Source organism: Podarcis muralis, chromosome 7, assembly GCF_964188315.1.
Source record: "Podarcis muralis chromosome 7, rPodMur119.hap1.1, whole genome shotgun sequence".
Classification (NCBI taxonomy): Eukaryota; Metazoa; Chordata; class Lepidosauria; order Squamata; family Lacertidae; genus Podarcis; species Podarcis muralis.
In genome coordinates this window covers 20,629,509-20,648,922 of record NC_135661.1, presented here as the reverse complement: position 1 = coordinate 20,648,922, position 19,414 = coordinate 20,629,509, and the positions used below count along the sequence as shown (strand labels likewise).

General features: G+C 49.3%; 1 protein-coding gene across 5 annotated transcripts in view; it reads left to right on the top strand.

The window, feature by feature from the left end:
* PUSL1 (pseudouridine synthase like 1) overlaps positions 1-19,414 on the top strand; it is a 63,664-nt gene that overhangs the window by 17,603 nt on the left and 26,647 nt on the right. For 4 of the 5 annotated variants that reach the window (XM_028740837.2, XM_028740836.2, XM_028740838.2 and 1 more), the window contains 3 exons: positions 390-577; positions 13,301-13,450; positions 14,544-14,717. In XM_028740837.2, coding sequence (XP_028596670.2) covers positions 390-577; positions 13,301-13,450; positions 14,544-14,717 — 512 coding nt within the window. The remainder of the gene's footprint in view (positions 1-389; positions 578-13,300; positions 13,451-14,543; positions 14,718-19,414) is intronic. The other variant, XM_028740839.2, reaches the window with a different exon arrangement.

The window sequence follows — 19,414 nt, the reverse complement described above, 5'->3', positions numbered from 1 at the left end:
CGTGAAGTTGTCCTTTGTTCTTTTTTTCTTTGCTGTCTGATGCTAGAGCGAGGGGAGCCATGTTGCAGTGCTCCGTGTGTGTTTATATGTAAATAAAGTAGATTAGCTAAAATGCTGAGTTGCTGAGGTCTGTTACCCAACTGCGCAAACTCTGCGGATCCCTAAGTGTGCCGGCGTCTGTTGGCATTGGTCGCTGTGACGTTCGGGCTGAAGAAAGCTCTTGAAGCTCCCGAACGAAAGACCAGGAGGGAGAGAACATGCCAGTCGGGCATGTGTCTCTGCCAGGATCCGACTCGAGTGTAGGCTGAGCTCCTGACACTACCCTTGTTAGTACACCCCCTATTTCTGCCACAGCAACCCCACACAGTTAAGTTTCTCCTGTCTCTCAGATGGCAGCAGAGAAGCTCCGGCATTCCACGCCGAGCAAGTTCACCATCTCGAGCCGCACGGACTCTGGGGTGCATGCCCTCTGCAACGCAGCCCACCTCGACATCGAGAGATCAGATGGGAAGCCGCCTTTCGCAGAAAACATCCTCACCGACTCTCTCAACCACCACCTGAAGCCTGAGCCCATCCGGTGAGTTCCCTGCAGTTGCAAAGCACTCACCATGTTGTCACCAGCAAGCAGTGGCAGATGCAGAAATCCTATTTGACTTGGGTTTGTTTGTTTATTATTTTTATCTATTCTATTTATACATCACCTTTCTCAAGGTAGCTTGTCTGGTTCTCCTCTTCCCCATTTCTCCTTCACAACAACCCTGTGAGGTAGGTTAGGCTAAGAGGCAGTGACTGGCTTAAAGTCACTGAGTGAGCGAATTTGAACCCTGCTCTCTCAGGTCCAAGTCTAACACTCTAACCACTGCACCATGCTGGTTTAAAGTCAAGCTTACCTAATTCTCATTTTCTTTCTTTTTTTTTAAAAAAATTGTTTTTATTAAGATTTTTTGGGTTACAAAAGTACATCCGTCATCTCTGCTTTCAGTTTGTGGAATCCTTTCTACGAATCAGTTAGATTCAATGTGAGGCACTAATCTAATTCGCACTTTCTGAAACAGTTTGTAAACGAAACACACCAATGCTCTAACCACTGAGCTACAGCCTTCCCTTAAGACATCAGAAGCTGCCTTACATTGAGAGCCAGGCCAGTGGGTCCATTGTCTACACCGGGATCAGCAGGGCTTACCAGACATGGGTCGGATCACTCCCGCAGAGATCGCTTGCAGGCCGGACCAGTGCAGCGCGATGCCAGAAATCACGTCTGTGCATGTCTGCGGTGCTGGAAATCGCTTCTGCGCATGCCCAGACGCCGAAAATCATGCCTGCGCGGAAGTGATTTTCGGCATCTGGGATGCGCAGATGTGATTTCCGGAGAAAAAAATGGCGCAGCCTGAATGATATGAATCAAAACCATGCAGCGATTTCTGCTCTGGGCCGGATCCCGAACTCGTTCGGGCCGGAATTGGCCCGCGGGCCTTAGGTTGCCGACCTGTGGTCTACACAGACTGGCAGCTGCTCTCCAGGATTTTGGACGGGATAATTCCCATTCCTACCTCCTGGGGACACTGGGGATTGAACCTGGGACCTTCTGCATGCAAAGCAGATGCTCTAACCACTCAGCTACAGCCCTTCCCTTTGAAGGCATGCAGGAGCGGCTCTAGTTAAGTCGGCCCCTTTGCCCTCCTGAGGTTGCCAGCTCCCCAGCGCTGGAGATTGTTCAATGATTGCACGGCGTGTTGCCAGGCTCCTGCTGGCCATCTTTGGGACCATTGCGGGGGTGGGGTAGGGAGGTCCTTATACACCCAGTGTGGTGTAGTGATTAAGAGCGGTGGACTCGTAATCTGGGGAACCGGGTTCGCGTCTCCACTCCTCCACATGCAGCTGCTGGGTGACCTTGGGCTAGTCACACTTCTCTGAAGTCTCTTAGCCCCACTCGCCTCACAGAGTGTTTGTTGTGGGGGAGGAAGGGAAAGGAGAATGTTAGCCGCTTTGAGACTCCTTCGGGTAGTGATAAAGCGGGATATCAAATCCAAACTCTTCTTCTTATTATTATTCTATTCTGACAGCCCTGAGCAAACAGGCATGAGAGGATCTTCTTGACATTTATTTTCTGTTATGCTATTCTAGCGGTTGTCATGGATCCCATGCAACGTGGACACAATCCTGAGTTTCAGCTCCCCTGCTCCCCAAGGGGTGCGCGTTCCTTGCGGTACAGCTCTTCTCCCTCCTTTGTTGAGATGTTGCATAAGTAGATTCACCACCCCCTTAGACAGAGGCACCGCTAAGTCAGGGAAATGACTCCACTGTTCCAAAGACTTTTGGAGGTGGGGGAGAGGGATCCTTGCCAGGGTTTTGTGTGTATCTGAGCTCCTGCGATATGGATGGATGGATGGATGGATGGATGGATGGATTTGAAAGCACACGTTCATAAAAACTCAGCAAGACCTTGTGCATCATGCAGAATGATTTTGAAATACAGTGGTACCTCGGGTTACATACGCTTCAGGTTACATACGCTTCAGGTAACAGACTCCGCTAACCCAGAAATATTACCTCAGGTTAAGAACTTTGCTTCAGGATGAGAACAGAAATCATGCAGCAGCGGCGCAGCGGCAGCAGGAGGCCCCATTAGCTAAAGTGGTGCTTCAGGTTAAGAACAGTTTCAGGTTAAGAACAGACCTCCAGAACGAATTAAATTCTTAACCCGAGGTACCACTGTAAATAAAAGCATCAGTAGAGACTGGTTGGCAGGAAGAAATGAAAGTGGATTTGAGAGCCTATGTGGTACAATGGTTACAGCGCTAGACTAGGACCTGGGAGGCCAGGGTTCGAATCCACACTTGGCTTTGAAAGTCATTGGGAGTGACTGCCTTTTGGCCTAACTGACCTCGCAGCAGGGTTGTTGTGCAGATAAAATGGGGAGGACAACTCTGTGCACTGCCTTGAGCTCACTGGAGAAAAAGGCAGAATACAAATGCAATAAGTAAATAATTGCAAAGCCCTGACAGGGTATCACAGTTTTTAGGAGGTGTCTAATACTGCCTTTCCCAACCTGTGGGTTGCGAAGTTGTAAGATACTGTATTTTACAAAGCCTAAGTAAATCAGTTGCAGGCTTTATCAGTACAGTGGTACCTCAGGTTACATACGCTTCAGGTTACAGACTCCGCTAACCCAGAAATAGTGCTTCATGTTAAGAACTTTGCTTCAGGATGAGAACAGAAATCGTGCTCCGGCAGCGCGGCGGCAGCAGGAGGCCCCATTAGCTAAAGTGGTGCTTCAGGTTAAGAACAGTTTCAGGTTAAGTACGGACCTCCGGAACGAATTAAGTACTTAACTTGAGGTACCACTGTAACTCCTGAAATAAAGGTAAAGGTAAAGGTACCCCTGCCCGTACGGGCCAGTCGTGTCCGACTCTAGGGTTGTGCGCCCATCTCACTTAAGAGGCCGGGGGCCAGCGCTGTCCGGAGACACTTCCAGGTCACGTGGCCAGCGTGACGAAGCTGCTCTGGCGAGCCAGCACCAGCGCAGCACACGGAAACACCGTTTACCTTCCCGCTATAAAGCGGTACCTATTTACCTACTTGCACTTAGGGGTGCTTTCGAACTGCTAGGTGGGCAGGAGCTGGGACCAAAAGACGGGAGCTCACCCCGCCGCGGGGATTTGAACCGCCGACCTTTCAATCGGCAAGTCCTAGGCACTGAGGTTTTACCCACAGCGCCACCCGCGTCCCTGCAACTCCTGAAATAATTGCTTGTAATTCTTAGCTGGTAGGATTCATATACAGTATCTTACAACTTCTTGTTTCCTTGGCTTACTGTCAATGGGGAGCCAGTGTGATTGGAGTGTAGGGCCAGGACCTTGGAGAACAGGGTTCAAATCCTCCATTCAGCCATGATGCTCTCAACTGGGTGGCGTTGGGCCAGTCACTGCCTCTCAGCCTAGCCTACCTCACAAGGCCGTTGTTTGTGGGGATTAAATGAGAAAGGGGAGAACCACTTTTGCCACCTTGAGCTCCTTGGGAGAAAAAAAGTTGGATGAAAATGCAACAAACAATAAATCGATGGGTCACCTTGCCAACTGACTCCAAGCTTGTGGGCCACCATACCGAAAAGGTTGGGAACCACTGGTCTAAAAGAAGGCAGGAATCGTTCCTGCCGAACCTCTGGTGGCAGGGAGCTCCGTGGGGCAGGGCCCTGGCACACTAAAGGCTCAGTCCCTAGTACAGTAGTACCTCAGATTACATATGCTTCAGGTTACATATGCTTAAGGTTACAGACTCCGCTAACCCAGAAATAGTGCTTCAGGTTAAGAACTTTGCTTCAGGATGAGAACAGAAATTGTTCTCCTACGGTGCAGCCGCAGCAGGAGGCCCCATTAGCTAAAGTGGTGCTTCTGGTTAAGAACAGTTTCAGGTTAAGTACGGACCTCCAGAAAGAATTAAGTACTTAACCCGAGGTACGACTGTACAGGCTGACCATGCTGGATTTTTTAAGATTGTAAGCCCCTCTGGGCAGAGACCTGCCCTCCTGCAAGCGGTAAAATGTCATGTGTGCTGATACAGTGCTGCGTAAAAAGTGGAGGCGAGAGTTTGCTGCCTCTGTTGCGGGGGGCACTGAGCTTTCGTCTGCCTTCCGGTGGCTTGAATTTTTTATTTTTGTTTTTTTAAAAAGAAAGAAAGAAACAGAAGGCCGATTAGAGAGTCCAGTTGGCGCCTGGCCCCTGCTTTGCACAAAGAATAGCAAGTAGTTCTGATTGTCGACCCGTCCATCTTCCCTCTCCCCTCCCGCACCCCCAACTCTCTGGCTCCGGGTGTGCTTTTCCACCCTAATCCTTGTTTTGTTTAACACAACTTGGCTCAGAGGCAGATGCATCACATTCAGGTTGTTGGGCTGATGTCAGTCTTTTTTGTTTGTTTGTTTCGTTTTTACTGTCCAATTTTCCTCCAGGGTTGGGGGAACACGGAATCTAACACCTCCTGTTCATGAGGTAACAGTGCAAATATTTAAAATAGTGGTTCCCGAATTTTTCCAGGCTACCGCTCCCCGCTTGGTTCCATAAAGTCATCTCCAGTGCTCTCTACCCTACCCTATAAAAAGGAATTATTCAGAATAGCGTTTTGCACAGCCCACTAAGGAAAATAATAACACAATAAAATTCACAACTGTAACCATTAATAATTGCATGTTTATTCAACATCCAGTTGAAACTAAATTTCCCTAAAAGTTTAAAGTTTTGTTGTTTTTTTAAGGTTCCTGAGTGCCGAGGTTGCTTAGGCTCATAGAGGTGTGTACCCAACGGATTCTTACTCAGAGTAGACCCATTAAAATAAATAGACTTAAGTTAGACATCTCCATTCCTGTTAGTAGATCTAGGCCACATTCACACCATGTATTTATAGCACTGCAGCACTGTTTTGAACAGGCATGGCTTCCCCCAAAGAATCCTGGGAGTTGTAGTTTGTTAAGGGAGTTGCTGGGAGATCCTCTCCCTCCCAGAACTACATTTCCCAGAGTTCCCTGGGAAAAGAGGGGTTCTTAAACTGCTCTGGGATTTAACTGTAGCTCTGTGGGGGAAATAGCACTGCCAAGTGCTCATTCCTTTTGGGCTCCAGATGTTCAGGCACTGTTTTTAGAAGAGGGCATCTGGAAGAGAGCCAGCATTAGGCCCCAACCCTGCTGTTACCTGCACCGCAAGTGCATCCCCAAGGACGCAAGTGTTCACAGTGAGGGCTAGCAACTTATTCCACTTGAATTGGAAAGGATTGGGGAACCTTTCTTAGACCAATAGGCACATTCCCTTCAGTACGGCCCTCTTAAGGGCCACGTGCCACAGGTGGGCGGGGCCAGGGGCAAAAGTGGGCGGAGCAACAGGTGTAGATGCTACTCTTGCAGAGCAGGCTGGCTTTTCACAATCTCTGCCTTCCACCCAGGCAAGCAGGAGGCTAGACTGTGTTCAAGCACATCCCAATGAGGCCAATACCTTCCGGAGGCAAAGCAGGGTCAGTGAGAGGGAGGGTGGCCTGGGGAGCATCCCAAGGGCCAGATGGAAAGTCATGGAGGGCCCTGGCCTCAGGTGCAGGAAAAACTTTCTCAGCCTACCAGCTAAGACCTCTGAAGTTCCAGGCTCAATGCCGGATGGAAGGCCATGTTTTCTTCCTCCTATTGTTCTCCTGGCTGCCTCTCTACCCCTCTGTCCCGCACGCAAATATTTCTCTTAACACCAGAAGACAGCTCAGCTGCTTTGCATTTGAGAGGAAAACCAGCCAAGAAGAGCCCAGCGACAGAGGCCTCTCCTCTCTCTAAATATTCCCGCACTGAGAAAACTACTTCTTCTGATGGCAGAAGGAGGAGACGTGGGTGGGGAGCCAGGCACTTTCAGAGCCCTTCTTGCCGACAGAGTTTGGAGAGGGAAACGGGATCCTAGGCTTGACTCTTCTCCCCAATTTTTACCTCTGAGCCGCCCCCTCCCACTTTGCTTTGCTTTGCTTTCTGTTCTCCCACTGCAAAGCTGGCTGCAGCAGTGAGGGCTGGAGGCCTCTGCTTAGGGAGGTTCGGAGACCTGTGTAGCTGCATGTCTCACCCTCCCTTCCGAACGGCCAAAGGGAGTGCAGTGTGCCTCATAATCTGCTCCAAATTTAAGGATTCAAAGCCGCCACCCCTGGCCAAACTGAGGACTGGGAGTGGGGGCAATGCTTTGCACCAAACCATGCTTGGCGTCTCTGTTTGACAATCCCCCCTCGAGGCCATTAAGGGTAAGAAACAAGGGTGGAGCAGCTATTTATTTCTTCAGCTTCTGTCCTACCCTTCTTCCCAGCGCGTCAAGCATTGCAAAATTAAAAACAATGCAATTCAAAAGAAAATTGGTCAAAGCAAAATTGTAATTTAAAAACCAGCTCGAAACATTTTTTTTAAAAAGATATTTATTGAAGTTTTCAAATTTAATACAATAAAAAAGAATCAAAAAAGCAAAAGCAAAAAAGTTTAAAAACACACAAAGTTCCCAATACTTAATTTTTCAATAACATATTTCCCTGACCTCCTCGCACCTCCCCTTCTTGTATTCCAATTCAAATTGTTAGTTCAGCAAATCCTTATCCGTAATTTTTAACCTATTGCTATTTAGTTCATTTTAAAAAACCAATTTTGCCTTATCCAAACTTAAACATCAATACTTATACATCAATACTCATTCTTAAAACATTTTTTCTAAAGTCGACCCAAATTCCCTTCCACGAATTCCCCAATTTTCATACAAATAACAAAACAAAATAAAAACAAAACATATTATAATTATGTACCCTTTGGATTCCCAAACTCCACCCCCACCCCCTTTCCCGGTTTCAGTCCCCAACAAATGTCCATCAGTCTTAATCTACTATCAGCCTGGAGATCTCACATCCGAGGCTCTTAATTCTCTCTCAATTCCTCTCTGCCGGTTTTTTTGATAGTCCTTAATGTTGCACACCAAATCTCGGAGAAGCTCTGGCCCTACGGGATCCATGTTTCTTCCAGCCGAAAACCAGCTCGAAACATTTTAAATGCTGTCGACCATTGAAGGCTTGGAACAACGCAATTTAAAGTGAAACGAATCAGAACGATGAAGGTCATTTAAAAACGGACTCAAACCATTTCAAAAGCTCTCGGAACATAGAACTGTACAGTCGAAGGTCCTGCAATCCAGGAATCTTTTGCCCAACGTGGGGCTTGAACCCCCAACCCTGAGATGAAGTCTCATGCTCTACCAACTGAGGTATCCAGCAGATATCATTTAACATTCAAGTTGCTAAGTTAAAGGTCCCTATGGCCAATATCAATAAGCTATCAGATGCCCGAACGAACAGGAATGCTTTTAAATTTCTCCTATAGCGAATTATTATTATGAATAATGATAATACATTTATATCCCACTTTTCCTCCAAGGAGCTCGAGGTGGCATGCACACTTCTGCCCGTTCCCACATTTTCCTCACAGAAACCCTATGAGGTGGTTTGGGTTAAGAAATGGCAGCTGGCCCAAGGCCACCCAGTGAGCTTCCTGGCAGAGGAGAGGGGATGCACCTCACCCAGGGAAAGCCTTTCAAAACAAAATGGGGAGCCACCACCGAGGAGGCCCTGTCATGGGTCGACACCAGCTAGCCAGCAGCCGGGGCAATAGCCGGGCCTCCCTTTCTGAGCATAAGGCCGAAGCTCAGTTTAGGTATTTGGATCCCAAGCCCTTTGGGCTTTTTTAGTCTAGTTCTAACCACTAACAGGTAAAGATGCAGCTAGGCCAAAAGGAGGGGTTGCAAGCACAGCCATTGAACTGCATAAGGAGAGCCAGCCGAATGCAGGCAGGTACAGTCCTATCTAATCCTGCATCCTATTCTCATAGTGACCAGCCCAATGCTCCCATGCGAAGCCTGAAGCAGCAATCTGCCCACCTTTGATTCTCAGCAATTTACTTTGTCATACTGCCTCCAACTGTGGTGGCTAGTAGCCGTTGATAGTTTTATCCTCTGTGAATTTGTCCACATTGCAGATATTAATATTGTGCAGTTTGAAGCGACTGGAAGCGTAAGAACTGAGTCCTTTTGGAATAAATCATTGTGCAGACCCCATAAAAATATTGTTCAAACTTTTACACAGCAAGAGTTCAGAGTGCTCTGTTTGCTTTTCTAAGGCTTCAGTAGAATCTCCCTGTATTGAAACTTTTTCACTAATACGCAGAGATTCTCATTTCATTGTCAATTAAACTTAACAGTCCAGGCCTCTTTTTAAAGCCATCCAAGTGGCAGGTCGCTGCTGTCTCTTGCAGGGGCGAGTTCCGTAGCTGCAACTCACATGAAGGAGGATTGCAAAGCCTTGCAACCCCGACCATAAGCCGACCCCCTGTATTTTAAAGCCCCGATGTTCAGCTGATCATCATGGCTTCAAAGTGCAGCGCACAGCTCCCTGCAGTCCTTGTGGGCCAAAACTAGCCCCCTGCCCAGCATCATGGCGACATCATCAGGCGATGGGCAGCTGGGCAGCCCCGCCCACCTGTGAAAACTCATTCCCTGAAGGTAAAATCCAATCCACCCCCCCCCCCATTTATACACTGTGATCTCATGGGGTGAAGAAGGTGAGTCATCCTCACTCCACCCTGAGTCTTTGGCACAGTGGAAATGTACCCACCTTTTTGGGGTGGGTGGGGGAGAGCCAATTTATGTAACAACTTAATGAAAACAAAAGACGATCTCCATCTGTGTGCTCCCCCCTGGCCAGCAGCAGTCTCTCTTAGGAGTAGGTGTGCTTGAGGCTTGCTATGTGCCCATGTTAATACGGATTCCATGACAACAGCTCGGAAGCGTCACGGAGAATAAATGTCAGGCAGATCCTCCCAATCCCTTTTAGCTCGGGGCTGTCAAAACAAGGCTCTAGGGAGTCCCAGTGCGCCCCCCAGCTCCATAGCAGGGCCACATTCTCTCTGGGCAACTTGCCAGGGGCCACGTGCCGAGGTGGGTGGGGCCAGAGGCCAAAGTGGGTGGGGCGATGGGTGCAAAGGTCATCTCTGCCTAGCAAGCTAGTCTATGCCCAGCTGCACACACCCCTCAAGACGTTCCTCCAAGTTCAGTGTTGTCAACACTGGCTGGCAGCGGTTCCCCAGGGTTTCAGGGGATCTTTCCAGCCCTGCCTAGGAGGTGCCTTTGGGGACTGAACCCAGGACCTTCTGGGGCAAAGGAGCTATGGCCTTCTCCCAAGATATAGAAACCCAGAAGGCAGCTGCCTTGTACCAAACCCCAGACCCTTGGCCCATCTGGGCTCAGTTTTGCATGTGTGGGTTCCACTGTCATCTGGGGAGCAAACGTTCCACCAGGCTGCCCCAGTGGAAGAAATACAAAGCAGAAGGCTCATTCCATCAGGTTTGCCAGAACTCCAGCTCCATCTGGAACCTCCTTGCCCCTAAACTGTGCCATCTGGTTAGTTAACTGCTAGCACATTTGCAAAGCTAAGCAGGGTACGGTATGGTTTCATATTGGATGGGGGACCGCATGTTGAGATTCCTGCGTTGCAGCGGGCTGGACTAGATGACCCTGTCGCTTTCCCCTTGGACGTCATGTCATGCTTCGTTTCGCATTTTAAGAATCCCAGCCTGCAAGTAGGGCACGTCTTGCTTTGATGGTATATAAGCTGCTTGGGGAGCCTTTCTGACTCAAGAGTCCAGCACAAATGCCCTAAACAAATAATAATTGTCAACATTGACTGGCGGCAGCTCTCCAGGATTTCAGAAAGGGGGCCTCTCCTAGCCCTACCCGGAGTTGATAGGGATCGACCCTCAAATTTTCTTCCTGCAAGGCAAACGCTCTCCCACCGAGCTGCAGCCTTTCTCCTTGCCCATCCTGCAACAGGTCGGCAACACTGAGACTATGATCTCAATGTCCTCAGTGGGCCCTCGTCCCCTCCATCCCTGGCCGGCGTTAACTTGGTGCTTTATCTCCTCTAAAAGGATTTTACACGGCCAGTGATCCTGTTATTCCCCAGAAGCTAATCTGGCTGCCAGGGCTTAGCAGCCGCTGCTGCCTCTCCTCCTAATGGTCCGTCTCCCTGCTCTCCTCTGCCTTCGTTCTGTTTTGTGGCTGCGATCCATGTGCTCTGAGAGGCCTTCATGGGAGCCATTTTGTTGTCATGGCAATTCGAGCCAAGGGGGACCAGTAATCTTATCCACCTGTTTGCTCTCAGCGGAAGCTTTTTTAAAATTTCTTTTTCTGGCATTTGCAAGGAGAGGAAAGGCTGGAACATCTGCCTGGATCCCTCTGCTTCGCCTGATCCGCTGGAAGCCTTCTTAGGCCACATTCACACCATATACTTAAAGCACCGTGATGCCACTTTAAACAGCCAAAAGCATGATGGGAGTTGTAGTTCATTAAGGGTGCTGAGAGTTGTTAGGAGGCCCCCATTCCCCTCACAGAACTTCAATTCCCAGACTGGCTTATCAATCAACCCCCCTTCCAAGGGAACTCTGGGAGCCAGCTGATAGGTAAAGGTACCCCTGCCCGTACGGGCCAGTCTTGACAGACTCTAGGGTTGTGCGCGCATCTCACTCAAGAGGCCGGGGGCCAGCGCTGTCCGCAGACACTTCTGGGTCACGTGGCCAGCGTGACAACGCTGCTCTGGCGAGCCAGAGCCGCACACGGAAACGCCGTTTACCTTCCCGCTAGTAAGCGGTCCCTATTTATCTACTTGCACCCGGGGGTGCTTTCAAATTGCTAGGTTGGCAGGCGCTGGGACCGAACAACGGGAGCGCACCCCGCCGCGGGGATTTGAACCGCCGACCTTTCGATCGGCAAGCCCTAGGCGCTGAGGCTTTTACCCACAGCGCCACCCGCGTCCGCCAGCTGATACTCATGCGTAATATTTCATTTCCAGATGTTTGGAGGATATTTTGTTTCACAGCTGGAGGCTGCAATGCTTCTGAATACTAGTTGCTGGAAGCTGCAGGACGGGAGAGGGCTCTTGTGCTTGATTCCTGCTGATGGGCTTTCCACAGGGATCTGGCCGGCTACTGTGAGAACAGGATGCTGGATTCGATGGGTTGCTGACCTGATCCCTTAGGGCTCTTCTTAGGTTCTGAGCTAGCTGGACCGAGGGCCCAACTCTCAATCCAAGGCTCAGGAATCCTTTGCTCCTGCATTCCTAACCCCAGCATGGGATCCAAATGTCCACACTGTGGATGAACCCTGAGCAAATGCACACCTGGCTGGCCAGGAACGTCTCATCCTGTCTGCGATGGCTGTTTTCAAATGGCTGGTAATCGCTTCACTGCAGCAGATGGAGAGAGAGAGAGAGAGAAGAAAACTAGGTCATTCTTCCTGCCCCCCCCTTCCCTGCTGCTTCCGACACTTGACTCCGTCTAGGGCCGGGCTGCATCCTAAGATGCCGTGAGGAAGCCGCCAGGCTAGTGGCTGAGGAGGCCACCCCCCTACATCCAGGGCCAGCTGCATGTTGATCCCTGTGGTGCCCTGCACTTAGAGAGCTAGCATGTCAGGGTAGGACAGGACTCATTCCCCCCTGGTGTTCCATTATGTGTGGGTTTGTGCAAGGAATTTCAGCACGCAGATGTGTGTCAGGCAGGGAACAGATGAAGGCATGCCTTTGCAGGTGCTGATGATCAGCTAACCGTTGACACCTGCAAAGTGCTGGGCCTTCCTAGGTGCCTGGAGAGCTGCCCTACACAGAGTCAGGCACATGGGCCCACCTACCTCAGCACAGTGCGCACACTGACTGGCAGCAGCTCTCCAGTCTTTCAGGTAGGAGTGGTTTCCCCAGCCCTACCTGGAGAAGTTGGGGGTTGGACCTGGGACCTTCGGCAGGCAGGCAGGGCAGGTACTCTATCACTGAGCTACTCCCACCCCCCAGACATAGGAAGCTAACCTGTTAGGACGCTTGGCCCAGCTAGCTTAGTATTGTCTGCTCTCCAGGGTTTCAGACTGGGGGTGCCTCCAGCGCTACCTGGAGATGCTGAGGATTGGACCTGAGGCCTTCTACATGCAAGGCAGATGCTCTACCCCTGAGCAACGGGCCTTCCCAGACTGCTAGCCAATCACAGGGCATGGTGCTCTTTGTGGGCTGGACAAATTTGAGGCAGTTAACAAGGCTCAGTTGCAGCCTTATGGCAAGAGGATGGCAGACCCCCCTAATAATAATAATAATAATAATAATAATAATAATAATAAAATTTATTTATACCCCGCCCTCCCTGGCCAGAGCCAGGCTCAAGGCAGCTAACACCAGTAAGATTGCAGTAAAAACGTAATAGGAATAAAACTCCCAGTTTAAAATACAGGTTAAAATGCAATTTGAAATGCAGCCTCATTTTAAAAGTAGCCCATAGATCAAAACCATAAGTGGAGGGAAACATAAGGGTCAGACTGAGTCCAAACCAAAGGCCAGGCAGAACAGCTCTGTCTTGCAGGCCCTGCAGAAAGATGTCAAGTCCCGCAGGGCCCTGGTCTCTTGCGACAGAGTGTTCCACCAAGTCGGGGCCAGTACTGAAAAGGCCCTGGCCCTAGTTGAGACCAATCTAACCACCTTGTGACCTGGAACCTCCAAAATGTTGTCATTTGTGGACCTCAAGGTCCTCCGCGGGGCATACGAGGAGAGGCGGTCCCGTACGTACAAGGGTCCTAGGACGCATGGGGCTTTAAAGGTCAAAACCTTCTAGAACATAAGGCCGTGACGTCTGCTCATGCAAACTGATCCTGGGAACCAGACCTTTGTTATTTAAATCGCACCCACTTCCCCATCTACATTTTGGAAAAGGACCCTCCTTTCTTTCTCTCAACAGCATCCTGGGTGCTCGTCGTGTCCCCAGCACCTTCCACGCCCGCTTCTCGGCCCGGTCGAGGACGTACGTCTACCGGGTGGCGACTGGGTGCTCTCACCATTTGGAGCTGCCTGTCTTTGAGCGGAACCGCTGCTGGGCAACGTATCGAGGGTGAGCTTGTGACACTGAAGGATCTGTAGGTAAAGGGTACAGGGACCCCTGACCATTAGGTCCAGTCGCGGACGACTCTGGGGTTGCGGCGCTCATCTCGCTTTATTAGCCGAGGGAGCTGGCGTACAACTTCCGGGTCATGTGGCCAGCATGACGAAGCCGCTTCTGGCGAACCAGAGCAGCGCACAGAAACGCTGTTTACCTTCCCACCAGAGTGGTACCTATTTATCTACTTGCACTTTGATGTGCTTTCGAACTGCTAGGTTGGCAGGAGCAGGGACCGAGCAACGGGAGCTTACCCTGTCGTGGGGATTTGAACCGCCTACCTTCCGATTGGCAAGCCCTAGTCTCTGTGGTTTAACCCACAGCACCACCCGCGTCCCTGTAGGTCAGGGAGTTGGGTACATAAATGGCACTGGGTGCCTACTATTTATTGAGTTATTTATTTAAGGCTGATTTATATACTGCAGAATCACTAGAGGAACAGAGGAAGCTGCCTTATACAGAACCAGACCACTGGCCCATTTAGCTCAGTGCAGTCTACACTGGCTGGCAGCTGCTTTTTAGAATTTCTGGCAGAAGACTCTCCCAGCCCTGCCTGCAGATGCCAGGAATTGAACCTGGAGCATTCTGCTTGCAAGGCAGATGCTCAAACGCTAAGCCAGTGCTTCTCAAACTTGGGTCCCCAGCTGTTGTTGGACTCCCAGCATCCACAGCTAGCAGGACCAGTGGTCAGGGATGATGGGAGTTGTAGTCCAACAACAAATTTGAGATGTTCTTCGACCTGCTGCCCTCTCAATGTGTAGGACCACAACTCCCATCAGCCCCAGTAATGGGAGTTGTCCAACACAACCAGAGGACCCCCAGGCTGGCGTAAGGCTGGCCTAGTTCAGGGTTTGCCAAACTTGGGTTTCCAGCTGTTTCTCGACTACACTTCCCATCATCCCTGACCACTGGTCCTGCTAGCTAGGGATGATGGGAGTTGTAGTCCAAAAACAGCCGGAGACTCACATTTGGGAAACCGTCGCCTTCTGTGAAGCAGCTCTCTATGTCCCTTCGCTGTTCTCAGAGTCTTTTCCCTGTCTCCCTTCAGCCATCTGAACCCGCTGGCCATGCAGGAGGCAGCGGCCTTCCTGCTGGGCACCCACGACTTCAGCACCTTTCGCTCAGCCTCTGCGGAGCTCCCCAAGCGAGACCCGGTTAAGAGCCTTTCACGGGTAGAGGTCAGGCCTGTTCCTGGCTTTCTCTCGGAGCACAGCAAAGACAGGTAAGGCCAGGTTCAGTGGACCCATTAAAAATAAAATAAGGGGTTGCATTCAGTGCTAGCCCTATTCAGAGTAAGTCCATTGAAGTTAATGGATATGGCAGTTGGTTAGATCGTGGTGCTAATAACCCCAATGTGGCAGTTTCAATTCCTGTATGGGACAGATACATATTCCTGCATTGCAGGGGGTTGGACTAGATGATCCGTGGGGTCCCTTCTGCTTTGATGATTGTATGACTAACTTAGGTCCATTCATTTCAATGGGTCTGCTCTGAGTAGGTCTTAGACTGTGTACGCACTATACATTTAAAGCCCATCTCCTCAGCAGCCTCCTAAAAAAAATCCTGAGAACTGTAGTTTACCTTTCCAAGTGCCAATTTCCCTTAACAAACTACAGTTCCCAGGATTCTTGGGTGTGCACATGCTTTAAATGTTTGGTGTGTGTGCAGCGTTAGTTGGATATGACCCATTAATTCTATATTGTTTGTTTGCTTGCTTGTTTGCTGTTTTTGAACAATTTATTCCCGTTGTTTGCTGAACACTTTTGCAGGAGGAATGCAGGGCATACGATCAAAGAAAAGTCCCTTGCCTCAAGTTAGACCCTCAATCCACCCAGTTCACTAGTGTCCTTGCCATGGCAGGGTTGCAGATGTGCTGCTCTGGGTTGTTTCCAACTAAAAGGATGCTCAAGGATACACCCACTGAAATCAACCAACCCAAGTCAGTTGTACCCATCAATTTTAAACGTAGGCCTGTCAATTCCAATGCATAGCTCTCTCTGTTCTCCATTTTAGAAGCCTCTCTCACGCCTCCCACAGGAACCCAGCAAGGCTTATACAGAGTCAGACCCCTTGATCCATCTGTCTTGGTATTGTCAACACTGACTGGCAGCGGCTCCTCAAGGTTTCAGGCAGAGGACACCCCAGTCCTGAACCTGGGACACCCTCTTCATGGAAGGAAGTCAATCCATCAGTGATTGTCAATCCATCAGTGAGCTATGACCTTCTCTTATGAAATAATAATAATAATAATAATAATAATAATAGTGATAAAAATTTTTTGTTATACCCCGCCCTCCCCAGCCAAGACTGGGCTCAGGGCGACTAACACCAAGTATAAAAACAATTGATTAAAATACGACTTAAAAACAAGATTAAAGTACAACATTAAAATGCAGTCTCATTTCAGTGGAAACTCAAATCAAAAACTTTTTAGGGATGAAAACGTCAAGTCTTCACCAAGGCCAACTATTCAGACTGGTTCTACGTGGGCCAGAAAAAAAGCCAGGGAAGTCCCCAAATAGGAATTCCATCACAGAAGGAGAAAGGAAAAAGGAAAGAGGGGGAGGCGATAAAGCTGATTCCAAGCCAAAGGCCAGGTGGAACAACTCTGTCTTACAGGCCCTGCGGAAAGAAATCAGATCCTGCAGGGCCCTGGTCTCATGAGACAGATGTTCCACCAGGCCGGAGCCAGTGTTGAAAAGGCCCTGGCTCTGGCTGAGGCTAATCTGACTTCCTTAGGGCCCGGGACCTCTAGGGTGTTGCTATTTATGAACCTTAAGCTCCTCCATGGGGCATACCGGGAGAGGTGGTCCCATAGCCATCAATAGCCCACTTCTCCACCATCTACTGATGCAGGGCTGCAAATACTACTGGCAGTGGGTCTCCAGGGTTTTGGGCAGGAGACCTATCTGGAGACGCTGTAGATTGAACTCAGGGCCTTCTGCATGAAGGCAGCTGCTCTACTGCCGAGTTACGTGCAGCTGATTGCAGCCCTTGACCTGAGAGTCCAACAGATAGATGCTAGATAGATAGATGCTCTAACCACTGAGCTACGACCCTTCATTGGAAGCATTGGAACTCCCTTTCAGTCATCTTTGCTCCCCAGCTTCTGTCCCTCGACAGCGTACGTGGACAGAAACAGGTGGCCACAGACAGCCCATTACAGCGCACCACAGTGCCGAAGCTCAGGATCATGGCCTCGACGCTCCTCTTGACGGGACGTTGCCAATCCCCTCTCCAGAGTTGCTTAGCAACTCCCCTGTTCGAGAGAAAAGGCCTGTTTCCAACAGATGCCCTTAAGACGCCGGGTTCGGAAGCCGCACTCCATTGTTCGAAGGGGAAGCGAGAAAGCCGGGGGGGGGGGAGAGAATAGGAGGATTATTTGAAACTGGAAGGACACGGAGTAATTCTACTTGGAAGCACATTGTTGGAAAGAGAAAGGAGAGAGGGGGGGGAAATAAGGAAACTGAACTTGGATTACTATAATGCGGGAGCCTTTTTTTCTCGCCGTGTCGAAGGATAAGTGCGTTCCCAAGGTTATCCCGCATTGTCTGCCCTGCTTTCAGAAGCGGAGGTCTTTCAAGGAGTTGTGTGGACGTGTCTGTTTTATTTGGCAAAAAAGGAGCCAGAGGAAGCAGCTGTCAAGGCAGAGAGCCTGGGAAGAGGAGTGGGGAATGGAGGGGCAGGGAGCTGTCTGTGGTGCTGAAGTGCCACCCTGCCTGCCAGCAGCCCCTGCTGAAACCTGCCTCTTAGAGATTCAGAGATTGAATGAAACGCTGCTCACATTTCTTCACCACGTCCTTCAGGACTAGGAGTTTGTCTCTACAATTAGAATCTCTACTTTCAAAAATGTTGATATCTCTGCGGTAGTTTTTGTTACGCGGATGGTGCCACCGTACCCTTTAACATGCCCCAGAGCAAAACCGGTGTGGTGCGAGCAAATTTTTTTATTTTGAAAGTGTGGCCCAGAGGAAAAGAGACTGAGAACCCACTAAGCTAAGTGAATCATGCCCATTAATTTCAGCTGGTCTGCTTTGCGTAGGACAACCCTTCGTAACAGATTGTCTTTCTCCCCCCCCCCCAGCTTATCCCATAACGCCCAATAAAGGCAGATTAATTCTTGTTCAGAATAAACAAAGAAAATTGAGCGTTAAGGGTGCCAACCGTTTGAACAGGATGCTGGAGGCGGGTGGGGAGGAGAGTGAGGAATCTTGCATTTTCAAAAAGAGAAAACCAACACGATTCCTATTGTTTCTCTTTCCTGGGCCCGCTGGGCCCTGCCAGGTTGTGGGAGAAAGACCAGCTGTCTCAGAGCAAAGTCTCCATGTGATCCGAAAATGGATTGAATAATAGGCATGGAATTGCGGGTGGGTGTTGACAGGCTCTCTTGTGCAACTCAGGAACTTCAGAGCGAGGGCTTCGCACACAGGTAGAAGACCCTCCATGGAGGGAGAGACGCTATCCAAGGTCATTGTTTCCGTTATCCATTGGCATTACTGCAGGTGCCACGTAACACCCGTTCCACATTTGTAAGGGCTCTGTGACTGTTTCATGTGCCATCGCTTACACTTTGGAACTGCCTGCCTCATGAGATCAGGCAGCCACCTTCACTGCACTCTTTTTGGCGCCTGCTAAAATTCTAGTTTAGACAAACCTACCCAGATGCTTAGAAAGTTGACGTGGATTTTAACCCATTCAAAGTATTTTAACATTTGGAATCTTTTAAACTATTGTAATTTTTTTCTTGATTTTCTTGGAGGGCGGTTGTACATCGCTTTGAGGTCTGGGGGTTGTTTTTAACCATAACGCTACGTATAGATTTTGTTAAATAATAAAATAATTGTTATGAGGAAACAGCACTTACTACCAACTTTCAGCTGATTTAGGGCAGAAAGGAACGGATATTTTAAAGGAGCGTGTGGTTTGCCTCACCTCGAAATAAGGATATTGTAAGGCTGGAAAAGTTTCAGGATTAAGAGAAGAACCAATCTTTTGGTTTCCTCTTTTTCTTGTAAAGTGCTTTGAGGTTGTTGGTTTCTTACAATCTTAAGCCGTGTGTCATTTTCATGAAATGAATAAAAGCAAATGATCGAGGGGGTGGAGCAACTTGCTCCCATGGGGAAAGGTTGCAGCATTTGGGACTTTTTACTTCAGGGAAAGGGGGAGTAAGGGGCAAGTAGTAGTACAAGTGTTTAAAATATTCACGGCATGGAAAAAGTGGATGGGGGAACTTTTTTTCTCCCTCTCTCATAACACTCGGAACTCATGGGCACCCAGTGAAGCTGATGGCTGGAAGATTCAGGAGAGATAAAAAAGGATTTCTTCACGCATAGTGGAACTGTGGAACTCACTCCCGCAGCAGGCAGTGGATGGGACAAATTCATGGAGGATGGGACAAATTGTGGCTATTAGCCGTGATGGCTATGCTCTGCCTCCACAGCTGGAAGCAGAAATGCTCCTGAATGCCAGTCTCTGGGAATCACAAATTGGACAGTGCTGTTGTTTGCACTCAGGTCCTGCTTTCAGGCTTCCCTGATGAACATCTTGTTGGTTGCGGTGAAGACCAGATCCTTTGGCCCAGTCCAACAGGGATTTTCTGATGTTCTTGTTCATTGTTCTCTCATTGGATATATTTAAAGGGGGATTGTTATTATTATTATTATTTTAAAAACTGATTATTTCATTCTTTTTGGAAACCGCTTTGAGGTTTTAGTTTTAGGTTTTTTTAAAACTACAGTGGATGCTCGGGTTGCAAACTTGATCCATGTGGGATGCACGCTTGCAACCCGTGCCTGCGCACGCACGGGTTGCGATTCAGTGCTTCTGTGCATGCGCAAAGCACAATTTAGTGCTTTTGCGCGAGCGCCGAAACCCAGAAGTAACCCGTTCCAATACTTCCATGTTTTGGCAGTCCGTGAC